Source organism: Spermophilus citellus (genome assembly GCF_964194105.1).
Source record: "Spermophilus citellus genome assembly, chromosome: 4".
In the NCBI taxonomy this organism is placed as follows: domain Eukaryota; kingdom Metazoa; phylum Chordata; class Mammalia; order Rodentia; family Sciuridae; genus Spermophilus; species Spermophilus citellus.
The window spans coordinates 46,216,961-46,231,546 of NC_138185.1; the positions used below are offsets into that span (position 1 = coordinate 46,216,961).

The following is a 14,586-nucleotide window of genomic DNA, read 5'->3' on the forward strand; positions in this document are numbered from 1 at the left end:
TTTTGAAGAAAAGCACTTAACTTTCTGAAGTCTTCATGCTTGTTACCTCTAGTTCCTCTTCCCTCTATGCATCCTTGATGAAGCCAACAAACTAGTTGCTTCAGTGTCTCCTTGCTCTCTCTCTATATATCTCTGTAAGAGATTATGCTCATTCTTCCTATACACATGCCAATAAGTGGAAATTGCTTGAAATTTCTGTAAAATTACTTGAAGATGGTCAGGAAAAGTAGATATTGTTTACAGTTGGACTATAAATTATGAATATTTTGTACATGATCCAATATATTTTAATTCTGTCCTTAAGGCTATTATTAGAATTTTTTTAGAGAGAGAGAGAGAGAGAAGAGAGAGAGAGAGAGAGAGAGAGAGAGAGAGAGAGAGAGAATTTTTTAATATTTATTTTTCAGTTTTCGGTGGACACAACATCTTTATTTTATTTTTATGTGGTGCTGAGGATCGAACCCAGCGCCCCGTGCATGCCAGGCGAGCTCATTACCGCTTGAGCCACATCCCCAGCCCAAGAAATTTTTATATTACTTATAATACTAGAAATAGAACTTTGAAACCTCCAATAGTTTTTTGTATACCCATTCCCATACCATTTTTTTCCTTTGGTCAAGTTACTTTGATCAAATAGCTCCATTGAATCTGAGCTTCTCCATGGTGTGCTTTTAAAACTCATAGCTTTTTTGTTTTTTTTTAATTGTAAAATCTATACATATCATAAAATTTACCTTTTTAATTTAATTTTAAGCATGCAGTTTAATTATATTAAGTACATATATTTCTTTTTTTTTCAAAAAAATTTCATAGTTTCTTGGCATTAGTTGCTTTGTGGATCACATTAGTATTAAAATTAAATAGCATGGACTGTACTGTTTTTGTTCATCATTACATGGGGAGGAACAAGTTTTATAAATTATGGTAAGTGCTGATTTCCATGGTCATGGTTCTTTCATTTTTTAAAACAATCTGATTGAAAAAAAAAAACCTGATTGTTACACATAATGTTTAACTCACATCTCATTGCAGGTTGCAGTGCAAGCAAGAATTAACTTGGGGACAACTGTGTCAAAAGGATTGTATCAACCAGCAACAATGTTTATGGGCCGCCAAATGTCAGCTGTCTCAAGCCTTGGAGCTTTTAGTATAGAGCAGAAATCTCCCCAACCCACAAAGAACTTTTCAATTCCTGACCCACATTCACACCAACAGACAGCCCAGAGAAGCAATGTGACAGACAGCTGTGTAGTACAAACTAATAGTGACACAGAGTGCTTAAATAAGTCTGACAGAATAGATGGAAAGACATCTCTTCAGATTGGTGAGAAAACGCCAGTCACAGCCAGTGTATTGTCTGAGGAGGAACAAACTCATTGCTTGGAGATAGGAAGCAACATACATCATAGCAATGGTAATTTATCAGAAGGCAAAAAGTCTGCTGAACTTCATTCCTCGTTACAAAAAAGATTAAGTCTAGAGAACAGGACCACTGATTTAAAGTGTGACAGTTCCAGCAGATCAGAGGGATCAGAGGGAGAAATACTGACACGAGAACATATTGAAGTTGAGGAAGAAAGAGCCAGCCCGCCTGTCTCTGCGATATCAGTTTCAGAACACTGTGCATCTGAAAATAAGTGGTCTCAAGAGAAGCATTCTGCTTGGGAAGGTTTCTCAGGTGGGGTGAGAGGCTGACTGAGTTTGCAGATTTTTGTTAGTGTTTCATTTTTCTGGGTGTTAGTGATCTTACATAAGGATAAAATATACTCTATTTTTTTTCTTTGCCAGAAACCCAAATAGTGATTATTATGTGAATGAATTCCATTTTAATGAATTCATAAATATGTACATGTAAATGGTATTTTACAGTTAGTTTACCTGATAATTTAAACTCACTATGATTTTTAAAAAATATTTTAAAGTATTTTTTGAGGGTGGAGGGTGTAGCTCATTGGTAGAGCACATGTTTAGCATACATGAGGCCCTGGATTTGCTCAAACCCAGCACAAAAATAACAAATTTTTGAATATAATAAAAAATAAGATAAAAATATTTTTGGGTTTTTAAATACTATCATTAGTTGTGGGTTTTTCTGCATATTTTTAACTGATGGATAATTCTATTCCACGTTACCTTGATTCTCCAGAAAGTTCTTGATCAATAATCTGTTCATATCCCCTTTTACAGATCATCTTGCCCATGAGGACCCACAGTTACAAAAAATGCAGGAAGAACAGGAGAAGGAAAGTTTATGCAGTAGCAATGACCTCACAGTCTCTATAAGTGAAGATGATCTGATTTTAAAGAGTCCAGAACCACAACCAAATCCAAGTGACAAGATAGAGGGAGAAAATGGAACAGAGGCTTTAAAATTAATCCACCCTGAGCAAGAAAGAGATGCCCTCTCCACTGAAAAAAATAATCGTGTTTGGCAAACCCTAAGCTTTCCTGATTCAGAAGAGGAATTCTCTGCTAACTCACCGAGACAGTAAGCCTTTTTTAAAAAAACTGTTCTGTATTAATTATAGATATTTTTAGAGACCATTCCACTGGGAATGTTTTGTTGAATACTCAGCCACAAATGTGTAAATTTCTTAAGTTTCATAATTAGTTCATTAGATAATATCTGATTTTCTTTCTTCTTTCCTTTTTTTAACAAAATAACTTTTAAAAGTCTAAGTATCATTTAATTGTGGTGATTGGCAATTTATAATTATATCCAAACAATCCCTGGTTAGTGCATAAGTTATTTTACCCACTTTCTATCTTCAGGCCTTTTAAAAATAAATCCATTTTGAAGTTTTGTTATGATAAAAAGTGACAAATGGGTAAACTTACTAGGTATTCAGCTTTAGAAACTAAAAGTTTTAAAGATTTAGAGACTAAATTAATTACTTTATCCTCATATACTTGTCATTTTTTATCATATGATTAAATAAGCTAGTAAGGTTTTGTCATGTCATTCTAAGTCATATTTCCTCTTAGGAATATAAATATCTAGCTATTGGAGTCTCTAATGTAAGACAGGAACACAGTGTTATATATTTTGTGCACTTACAATATTGAACTCATAAAGACTAATGTATACTTTATACTGTTGATTTATTTCATCCAAGTTTTCTATCTACTGTGTTGAAAACTGATTCTGTGATTTAAAAAAAAATTAGCATCAATAGAATCAAATCTCTTTTAGGTGGAGAAGGAACCTAAGTAAACCTAAGATAAATCTCACCTTGTACATGTATCACATAGTAGTGTTACGTTTTACAAATGGGGCAGAACACTCTATACAGCTTGCCTTCCAATCCCCCCACGCCACCCTCAGAACTTTCAGTTACGCTGTGATGCTGGTCACTTTTCACCTCAATCATCCTGACAACAGTGGAAAACTGAGTAAGAATTCTTTTATATGAGGGCATATGTTCTGTTTCAGAGCACCCTTATGTTTTTTAATACATTGCCTCTTGCTGGATACAGGAGCACATGCCTATAATCCCAGCTACTCAGAAGACTGAGGCAGGAGGATCCAAATTTGAGACCAGTCTAGGCAACTTAGTAAGATCCTACCTGCCTGAGAAATAAATAAATATATAAATAAATAAAAGGGCTGGGGATGTAACTCAGTGGTAGAACACCCCTGGGTTTAATTTCCAGTACCACTTTAAAAAAATTGCCTCTTATTATTCAGTATACACTTACAACAAAAAGTTTAATTGATAGTCTGACTCAGATGTTCAGGATATATTTATTAAGAGCATGTGTAAGTTCAAAATACATGTTACTATGGTTTCTGCCATTGGTAAATTTGATCCATTGGAGAACCAAGCCAAATGGATTTTTTTTCTAGCAATAATATATCTCATCAAAGAGGTATTACTTCACAAATTTTTACACCAGAAACTTTGTTCCTAGAGGTAGAAATGATCTGTTTTGCATTTTGTGTTTGTAGGCTTATTTTTGGAAAAGTTTTGCATTTTGTGTTTGTAGGCTTATTATTGGATAAGTTAGTACATTGGTAGGCTAATTAAGGGACTACCATATTTACCCAAGAATTGGTGGTTTTCTGAAATTAAAAAAATAGTTGTGTAAATATGTGGAATTACTGTTTAACATTTCTCTAAATGTCAAGAATATTCTATCTCCCATTCTCCTGCACAAATGACCTTTTTCTATGACCTTAAATCCAAGCTTCTTTGAATTTTTGGATGTAGTTTTCAAATATTTATTAGAAAAATTGGCATTTGGTGAATTTTTGAATACTTACATAAATAAGATGCCCTGCAGAATGAAAAGGTCAGTCAATAATTGGTGTGTCACTCTTACCAAATTTGAGATTATTGATTTTTTGTGGTAAAGCATTCCCCAGAAATAGGTTGAAAGTGGTTTTTAAATAATGCTGGCTCACTTGCTCCCCACTGCTTTTAAAGACATATATTCTTTCTCTTAAAAAAATATATATGTATATATATATGTGTGTGTGTGTGTGTGTATTAGTTGTAGATGGACACAATACCTTTATTTGTTTATTTTTATGTGGTGCCAGTGATCGAACCCAGTGCCTCACACATGCTAGGCAAGCACTCTACCACTGAGCCACAACCCCAGCACATATTCTCTTAATTTATTTTTTAGCATGATCTCTTATTTTCCTTGCTCTGAGAGTTATTAGTCTGGGATTATAGCATTGTATTTATGGTGTTAATACCATAATTGCAGAAGTTTAGGATCTCAGTTTACTTTAGAGTCTGTCAGGGGCCTGGATAAAAATCATGTGAATTAATTTTAGTTAACAAAGATGAAGAAATGGTACAAAGAAAAATACACCAAGAGGATGTAGGCTGGGCATGGCAGTTCATGCCTGAATCCTAGCGTCTCAGGAAGCTGAGACAGGAGGATCGCAAATTCAAAGCCAGCCTCAGCAACAGTGAGGTGCTAAGCAACTCAGTGAGACCCTGTCTCTAAATAAAATACAAAATAGGTCTGGAGATGTGGCTCACTACTTGAGTGCCCCTGAGTTCAATCCCTGGTACCGCCCCCCCCCCCAAAAAAAAAGAGGATATAAACAGGAATTTGGAACCTCTGATATGGTGACAGTGATAAGAACAATGATGATAGCTATTATGGTTTAGCACATCTATGTACCATCCAAGTTGCTGTGCTTGAACTTGGTCTTGAGTTTTCTAGCAGCAGAGGTGAAAAGGGATGTGTAATATTTTTGGATAGTTCACATCTAAAAAGAAAATTGAAACCAGGTGTTGTTTTGGGTTTTTGCTTGTATTTTTAATTTTTATAAAACAGTGTTATTGAGGTATAGTTCACATGCTATTCAAGTCACACATTTTGAGTGTACAGTTTAAGGCAATTAATTTAAAATGTTACAGTAAAGTATATGTAACATAAAGCTTGCCATCTTTAGGGATGTGGTAAGGTTCTTGCCTAGCATACCCAAGGTACTGGCCAGTACCACAAAAAAACAAAACTTGTCATCTTTAAATACATAATTTGGTGGTGTTAGTTATACTCTAGTTACTGGCAAGTGCTAATCTACTGCTCTATGAATTTTCCTATTCTAAGTACTAATTATAAGTGGAATCATATAATATTTAACCTTTTTATGTCTAGCTAATTTCAGTTAGCATAATGTCTTCAAGATTTATCCATGTTGTAACATATATCAGACCCTCATTCCTTTTTTATGATTGAACACTATTCTCTTGTATGGATATACCACACTTCGTTGTCCATTCATCTTTCAGTGGACATTTGGGTTATTTAAACCCTAAAAGTCAAGTTTGGGTTTTTGTTTTTGTTTTTTTTTTTTTTTGAAGTTTCATGACACCCTCCAAAAGATGCTTCCAGATATTGAAAACCAGACTGTAGTTCATGTACAATTTCTCCATCACAAGCTATAATCAACTCTTTCACAAGAAAGTATACTAGAATGAAACCAAGTAAAATAAATGTTACTAAAAGGATGACCTTGAATTTCTATTCTTAGTAAATAATTTGCTACAAAAGTTGGTACAAAGCTGTATAACTTGTAGTAAAATAACATTTGTTATTTTTCATGTGGCAAATGGTTGGCAGAGTGTCAGTTGAGGCCACAAGGATGACTTTCTTCATGCCTTTCATCATCTGGGAGGCTAGTCTGGCCTCTCACCTAGTGGTGGTAGCAAGGTTCCCAAGACAGCAAGAGAACAAGCCCAAGCACATAAGTGCCTTATAGTGTCTTCTTGTATCATATTTGCCAATATCACAGGGCCCAGCTCAGAGTCAGGACTAGAGAAATCCAGTTCATCTTTTGGGCTGAGCAGTAAAATTGCATTGAAAAAGGGTACACACTCGGGGATGGGAAGTTATGATCATTTTGGCAGTCTACCATAGTGATTCAGGACAAATGCAAATGAAGAAAAGGTCAGTGTGAGTCCAAATAATCAGAAAAGGTTTTATGGGAGGACCAATGAAATATCTAGAAGGCTGGGTCAGTTTTAAATAAGGAGTGAAAGAGCAACTTAGGTTTGGAGGAAAAATGCATGAAGGAATGCAGACACAGAGGACATAGGGGCATGGGATGGCCAGAGCAAAGGGACGTGACTGAGGGCTTATTGATGGGGGACCTGTGGGAGTTGAGCTTTACTGTCACCTAAGGAAAAATTGAGAAAGGGCTTGAATATAACAAACAAAGGATTTTACAGATATTATAAAGGTCCCAAATCAGTTGACCTTGAACTAATCAAAATGGGTGGGTCCAACCTAATCAGATGAGGCTTTAAAAGAAAATGGGCCCTTACTGAAATCAGATTCAGAGCAGCTGAAATATTCTGAAAGAAGCCAAATACCATCTTGTTGAAAAACTACATTGTATGGAATGGTTTTTACAGCCTTAAGAAAGGCTGAGGACCTCAGTCCTGCAGCTACAAGAAAATGAATTCTGCTGAAAACCATTGAGCTTAGAATTGTACCCGGAGCCTTACCTGAGATTGCAGCCCCAGCTGATACCTTAATTTTAGGCTGATGAGACCCTGAGTGAAGGACCCCATTAACTCATATCCAGATTCCTGTCCCATAACAGCTATGAAATAATGTTTGTGCTAAGTGCCAAATTTGTGATACTTTGTTATGTAGTAATAAACAATTAATACAATCCAACTGAAGAATTTGGAAGCAAGGATTTTATCTTTGGAAGCACTGTATGGGTTAAAAGTATCTACTCATAACAACCAGAAGCAGGCTCAGTCACATGTGTTCCAGGAATGAATGGGAATAGGGAGCCAAGCAACAAGCAGCCCAGCAGGCAAGGGAACCTGAGCTTTTCCTCGATTTGTACTCTCATCATCTGAGGAAATGTGTTTCCATGCATGGCCACTTTCAGGTAAGCAAGGATAGAACATGGTAGAATGATAAGGACTTGGAAAAGTGGTTGTGCATGTCTACATTAACCAACAAGCCATTTCTTGTGCTAACATATTTCTCTGGCTCTTCTCTAGACCTTTATCATATCTGTAAAAACCTTTGTTATATAAAATGCCATAATCACAGGAATGAAATTTTGAGGATTTTTATTTTGCTTTGTTTTTTTATAAATGCACAATAACATGTATCTGCCTTTATAGCAGTATACAAAATACAGAATAGTTTTACTGCCTAAAAATCCCTCATGCTCCATCTGTTCATCCCTCTTCTCTTTCCTCAACTTGAATGCCTGGCAAGGGTTGGATTTTTTACTGTCTCTGTAGCTTTGGCTTTCCCAGAATGTCATATAGGTGGAATCAAGCCTTTCAGATGAACTTTTTCACTAAGCAGTATTTATTTTAGGTTCCTTCATATCTTTTTGTGGCTTGCTAGTTCATTTTTTTTAGCACTGAAAAATATTTTATTATCTAGATATAATATGGTTTATTTATCCATTTACTTATTGAAGGACATCTAGTGGCTTCCAAGTTTTGTCATTTATGAAAAAAGCTGTAATAAACATCCATGTACAGGTGTGTGGACATACATTTTCAACTTATCAAGAATGCAATTGCTTGGGGCTGGGGATGTGGCTCAGTAGCGCGCTCACCTGGCATGCGTGCGGCCCGGGTTCGATCCTCAGCACCAAACAAAAATGTGTCCGCCGAGAACTAAAAAATAAATAAATAAAAGAATGCAATTGCTGAATCATATGACAAGCTTATGTTTAGCTGTACCATTGCATTATAATAGTAGTGGATGAAAGTTGTTAGTCCACATACTTGTGAACATTTGGTATTCTCAGTTATTTTTTTAAATTTTAGCCATTCTTATGAGTGTGTAATATCTCACTGTTGTTTTAATTTACAATTCCCTAATGGCATATGTTGCCATTCTTTTCATATGATATTTGCTATCTCTTTATCTTCTTTGAAGAGAAATCCATTTGAATCTCTTGCCCATTTTTAATTCAGTTCTGTATTTTCTTATTGTTGAGTTTTAATAGCTTTTTTGGTATTTTGCTTACAAATCCTTTATCAGAAATATATGTCTCCTGGTCTCTGTCTTGACTTTTCCATCTATTATAACAGTATCTTTTGCACAATAGAGATTGTAGACAATTGGCATATATTATTACTTAAATATTTGATATAATTCACTAATGAATGAGGCTGGAGGATCACAATTTCAAAGCCAGCCTCAGCAACTTACCAAGACCTAAGTAACATAGGGGAGACCCTGTCTCCAAGGGCTTGGGATGTAGCTCCTCACTATTAGAGCACTTCTGTGTTAAATCCTCAGCACCAAAAAAAAAAAAAAAAAAAGAGGAAGAAGAGGAAGAATTCACTAGTGAACCTATTTGATCTGGGTTTTGGAAGGTTAAATATTGATTCAGTTTATTTAATACATACAGATATTCAGATTATCCAGTTCTCTTTCTATAAATTTTGGTAGATTGTGCCCTTCAAGGATGGTCCATTTCATCAAAATTATCAAATTTCTAGGTATATAATGTTCACAACTGTTCCTTTATTATTCTTTTACTATCTATGGGATAACTAATGATGGTATCTTTCTGATTTTCACATTTTCTGATATTTGTGTCTTTTTTCTTTAGTTAGCTTGATGTAATGGTCTAGATAGTTGTATCTTCACTAAATTCCTGTGTTGTAAACCTAACCTCCAGTGTGGCTATAATTGGAAACAGGTCCTGTGAGGACATAATAAAAGTTATATAAGGTCACAAGGATGATGCCCTAATCCTGTAGGACTCTTGCCTTTATCGATGGAAGAAGCACCAGAACTCACTGTCCTCAACCATGTGAAGAAATAAAAAGGTGGACACCTGCAAGCCTTACCAGAAACTGAGTTCGCTGATACCTTGATTTTGAACTTTCCAACCTCCAAAACTATAGGAAATAAATTTGGTTGTTTAAGCCAACCACTCTGTGGGATTTTATATTTTGTTTGCTCTGAAAGCATACTTCCTAATCACAATAATGATTTTGTTATTGTATTTAAATGTGTCAAGGTATGTTTTGTTGCCCAGAATGTGGTCTTTCTTGGCATATGCTCCATGTGAGTTTGAGAAGAATCTATATTTTGCTATTGTTGGATGATGTATTCTATAAACGTCACTTAGATCTAATTGATTGATAATGCTATTCAGTTTGTCTGTTTCATTACTAAATGCCTGCTGGATCTGTCAGTTACTGATAGAGGTATGTGCAAGTCTCCAACTATAAGGATTTATCTCTCTCTACCTACCAGTTTTTGCCTATGTATTTTGATGCCTTATTGTCAGGCATGTACGCATTAAGGATTTTAATGATATTCATAGATACAAATTTTTTGGTATTTTTTCCTTGGTGTTCTCTGAGCTTTCCAGATTATGGTTTGGTCTGTCATTAATTATGGAAAACTCTCAGCCATCATTACTGCAGATATTTCTTCTCTTCCTTTCTCTATTTGTTGTTGTTCTGGTATTCCCATTACATGTATGTTACATCCTTAGTAGTTCTCCGACAGTTCTTGGATATTCTATTTCATTTTTCTATTTCTTCTTTTTTCTTTATACTTTAATTTTGGAGGTTTGTTTTGACATGAACTTCAAGCCCACCAATTCTTTCTTTTTTAAAGAGACGGGGGTCTTGCTACATTGCTGAGGCTGACCTTGAACTCCTGGGCTCAGGGAGGATAAAGGGATCCTTCTGCCTGATCCTCCCACGTAGCTGGGACTGTAGGCACATGTCACCACACCTGACTACTGATTCTTTTTTCTTGACTATGTCCAGTCTACTAGACATTATGTATTAACTTTTGATGTTTACCTTTTTTTATGATTTGAAAGTATATAATTCTTCCTTCTAAGGCCCCATATTAAAGAATTAAGATAGTCTCCCTTCTAAATATAGTACAATAATTGAAAAAATCCATCCTTTAATTCCATTTTGATTCAACCAAAATTTCCTGAATACCATTAGGCCCAAAGCTCTTGCGTAAGCTATGGGTTGTGATAATTTAAAATATGACTGAAAATTCTTTAGCATTCCTCTTAACCTTCCTTTGAATATGGGTAGGCTTTAAATAAGTAGAGCATGGGTAGAAGTTGATGCTATGACTTCTGAAGTTGAGTTATAAAAAGTCATGTAGTTTCTAACCCTGTTTGCTGGAACACTCATTCTCAGAACCAAGAGCTGTCATATAAGAAGTCTGGTCATGCCATGGCTATTGTTGCTAAAGAAGTTATGCCTATTTAGGCATATTTACTATGGTCTGTAGTCCCAGTAGAATCTTCTCCTTCCGCCATCCTCACCAGGGTTTCAGATGCACAGGTGAGTTTCCAGAGAAGCCCATCTTCAATATCACCAAATGAACTTTCCTGATAGCATGTGAAACAGGAGTATTGCTCAGCCAAGCCCTGTCTGATTTCTTTTTTTTAAATATTTATTTTTTTTAAGTTTTTGGCGGACACAACATCTTTATTGTATGTGGTGCTGAGGATCGAACCCAGGCCGCACGCATGTCAGGCGAGCACGCTACCGCTTGAGCCACATCCCCAGCCCCCTGACTGATTTCTTAATCTACAAAACCATGAACTACTAATAAATTAATAAATTGGTTACTGTTTTAAGCTACTAAAATTTTTGGTTTTGTTTTATTTTAAAAAATTTGTTTTTTAGGGGCTGGGGTTGTAGCTCACCTAGCATGCATGAGGCACTGAATTCGATCTTCAGCACCACATAAAAATAAAATACAGGTATTGTGTCCACCTACAACTAAAAATATATATATATATATTAAAAATTTATTTTTTAAGTGATTCAGGGGAGGTGCTGTTGTTTTGGACTAGGATGGTAGCAGTGAAGTTATAAGAAGTAAATAGATCCTGGGCATATTTTTTACAAATACCAGCACAATTAGTTACAAATTGGATGTGAATTGTGAGCAAAAGGGAGCAGAAGGATGATCCTAGTTTGGGGGCAGAGTTACAAAGGGAGTAGCTATTGAGGTATTTATTGAGATAAGAAGCATATAGGAGACACAGGTTTGAGGGAAAAGAAAACTAAGATGGAAGTTTGGAATATGTTAACTTGAGATACCTTTTTGACATTGAAGTGGAAATGCTGAGTAGACAGATGAATTTTATGAATCTGGAATTTAGAGAGATGTTAGGACTAGAGAAATAAATTTTTAAATCATATGAGGATAAATGTATTTTAAAGCCATGTGCCCTGAGAAGATTGCTAGGGAGTGAACATAAATAAGAAACAGACCCAAGGCCTAACTCCACATTCAAGGTCAGGAAGATCAAAAAGAACCAATTCAGACCAATTCAGAATTATAGGGGAGTTCAAGGAGAATCAAGAAGTTGTTGCAGATGCCAAGTAGTGTTTTGAGTGGAGTTTAGAAAGATTAAATAACCTTTAAAAAACTGTTCAGTGGTGCTTCCAGGATCCAAACTGACAGTCTAACGTCCACATTCATGCTCTTACTCTTTTATGTTTTATCACCCAAATCCTAATCATAATGGTGAGATACCCTTCAAAAGCACCAACTCTGCCAGGCACTCTTGTAAGAGTTGTTTATTTTGTTTGTTTGGTTTTTTTTATAAATATAATAATTAGTTTAATCCTATCATCATCACTATTTTACAGATGAGAAAACTGAAGCACAGAGAGTTGGGTAACATACCCAGAGTCACAGAGTAGCTCAGTACACTTTGAACATGGCCATCTGGGTTCAGAGTTAGCATTCTTTTTTTTTTTTAAATATGTTTTTTAGTTGTAGATGGACACAGTACTTTTATTTATTTATTTTTATGTGGTGCTGATGATCAAACCCAGTGCCTCACACATACTAGGCAAGTGCACTATCACTGAGCTACAACTCCAGCTCTCAAAGTTGGCATTCTTAGGGGCTGGGGTTGTGGCTCAGTGGTAGAGTTCTTGCCGCACATGTGTGAAACACTGGGTTCAATTCTCAGAACTGCATTTAAATAAATGAATAAAATAAAGGTCCATCAACACTAAAAATATATATATATTAAAAAAAGTTGACATTCTTAACTATTACCAGTAACTCTTTACTCCTAGTATACTGTTTCCCAGTAATGCTCATAGCTGGTTTATCATCAAAGGTATTTTGTAAGGTTAAATATGGAAGCTTAATAAACAAATTAGATTCTTTAATAAGGAAAAAAAACTAAGCAGTGACAATTTGACCTTTTGCTCCACCATATTGATTTTTGTGCCTTCTAGCTGCAAATAAGCTGATGAAGTACTATGTGCCTTTCTTCAAGATTGAACAAAGTACAGAGTTGCTTTGTTCTTTCTCTGACTGGAGTGAAATGAAACCCTTGGTTTCTCAAGGTCGTAAAAATGTGATCACATAGATTGAATCCCATTCTACTGATTTTAATTTAACCCCTTTTCAAAGTTAAATATAGGTAAGAAGTTATTTCATTAGAGAAAGATTTGCTGCTAGAAATCATATCATCTAGAATAATAGGTTAGAATGATGTTCTCTTAAAATTTAAATTTACTTTATAAGGAACTGGAAGCATATTTAAAAATTCAGTATTTCTTTAAATATGATGATGTCTTCAGATGTTCTTAGATGGCTGGTTTCTTCAACACACTTTTGTTTATATATGTATATAATTTGTTATATATATATATAATTTGTTATATATATATATATAATTTGTTTATATATATACATATATACATGTGTGTGTATGTGTGTGTGTGTGTGTGTGTGTGTGTATAATATACCCTCTGCCCTCTCATTACGGGTGACCTTTGACACCATAAAGATTCTGGTCTTTGTTCCCAAAATAAGGTGATTGTGTGTTATACTTTTGGAAAAACAACCCAGTGCTGTTAGGTATGGCCATTAGAGTATTCCCTTTGTGTTCTGCCTGGAACTTCATTTTCCCAGTCTGGCCTCTTCTTTCCTATTGGCTGACCTATTTTCATCTAAAAAAATGCAAGACTTTCCTTATCCTTATTTTGGTTTAAATATTCTTTTTTTTTTTTTAAAGAGAGAGTGAGGGGGGGGGGAGAGAGAGAGAGAGAGAGAGAGAGAGAGAGAGAGAGAGAGAATTTTTAATATTTATTTATTTATTTTTAGTTCTCGGCAGACACAACATCTTTGTTGGTATGTGGTGCTGAGGATCAAACCCGGGCCGCACGCATGCCAGGCGAGCGCACTACCGCTTGAGCCACATCCCCAGCCCTGGTTTAAATATTCAAAAGTTTAGAACTAGGTTTCCTGGGAAGGAGTACTGAGACCTGATCATCAGAAAAGTAGGTGATAATCAGAGTTATTATCACCAAGTGTCTATACAAGAGATGTTAAAAGAAGTCTCCATTATCCAACTTGAACCTAGTTCCCCAGCCTTTGCCATCCATCTCACCAGAGGCTTCTGGCCTTTGTCAGAGTACAGGTGACTTGGAGCAAAAGGGATTATAAGTACTTATAATGGTGCTCAGGAGCATAGGTCTCTAATCCTAAAACTATATAATACTCCTCTCTCCCTCCCCCCCTCTTTCTCCCTCCATCTTCCCCTCTCCCCATGCACACTCATGCCTGTGCACACAGACACACACTATTACCATGTCAGTAAGGTTCCTGTATAATAACGGGAATACAGCTAAAAGAACTATCTGTTCATAACTTTTTAAAGAAAAAGTCTTGGTTGTTTCTCCCTTGAGATGGCCTGTATTCTACCTTGAATGGGTATTCTGGGCTTTCCTAAATAAATTTTTGTTCCTTTATAAAATTTTTTTTTAATTAAAAGAAGAGGAAAGTCTCTAGGGAAACCAGAAGACAACAGGGAGACAAAAACAAGAAACAAGGGCACCCAAGGAAATTTTAGCTTCTGATTACTACATTTACAACTATAGCAAACAGTAAACACAGTCTTACTACTAGGCAGATGAACATAAAACCTCCTCCTGAAGGCCTGTTAATCTGTTTACCCTAAAGACCTATTTACTTACTACATCATGTCTGCTTTTCAACAGAAAATTAAAAGGTTATACTAGAAGAAGATATGGCAGATTTGGGGAATCAGACTGGGAATTTAAAGTAACTGTGGTAGAGGTAGAATAGAAAAAAATGTACAGC

At 35.6% G+C, this 14,586-nt stretch overlaps 1 protein-coding gene across 3 annotated transcripts in view; it reads left to right on the forward strand.

Moving 5' to 3' along the window:
* Window positions 1-14,586, forward strand: part of KIZ (kizuna centrosomal protein) — a 138,628-nt gene that overhangs the window by 35,239 nt on the left and 88,803 nt on the right. For 2 of the 3 annotated variants that reach the window (XM_081290179.1, XM_081290178.1), the window contains 2 exons: window positions 1,033-1,678; window positions 2,188-2,488. In XM_081290179.1, coding sequence (XP_081146305.1) covers window positions 1,033-1,678; window positions 2,188-2,488 — 947 coding nt within the window. The remainder of the gene's footprint in view (window positions 1-1,032; window positions 1,679-2,187; window positions 2,489-14,586) is intronic. The other variant, XM_081290177.1, reaches the window with a different exon arrangement.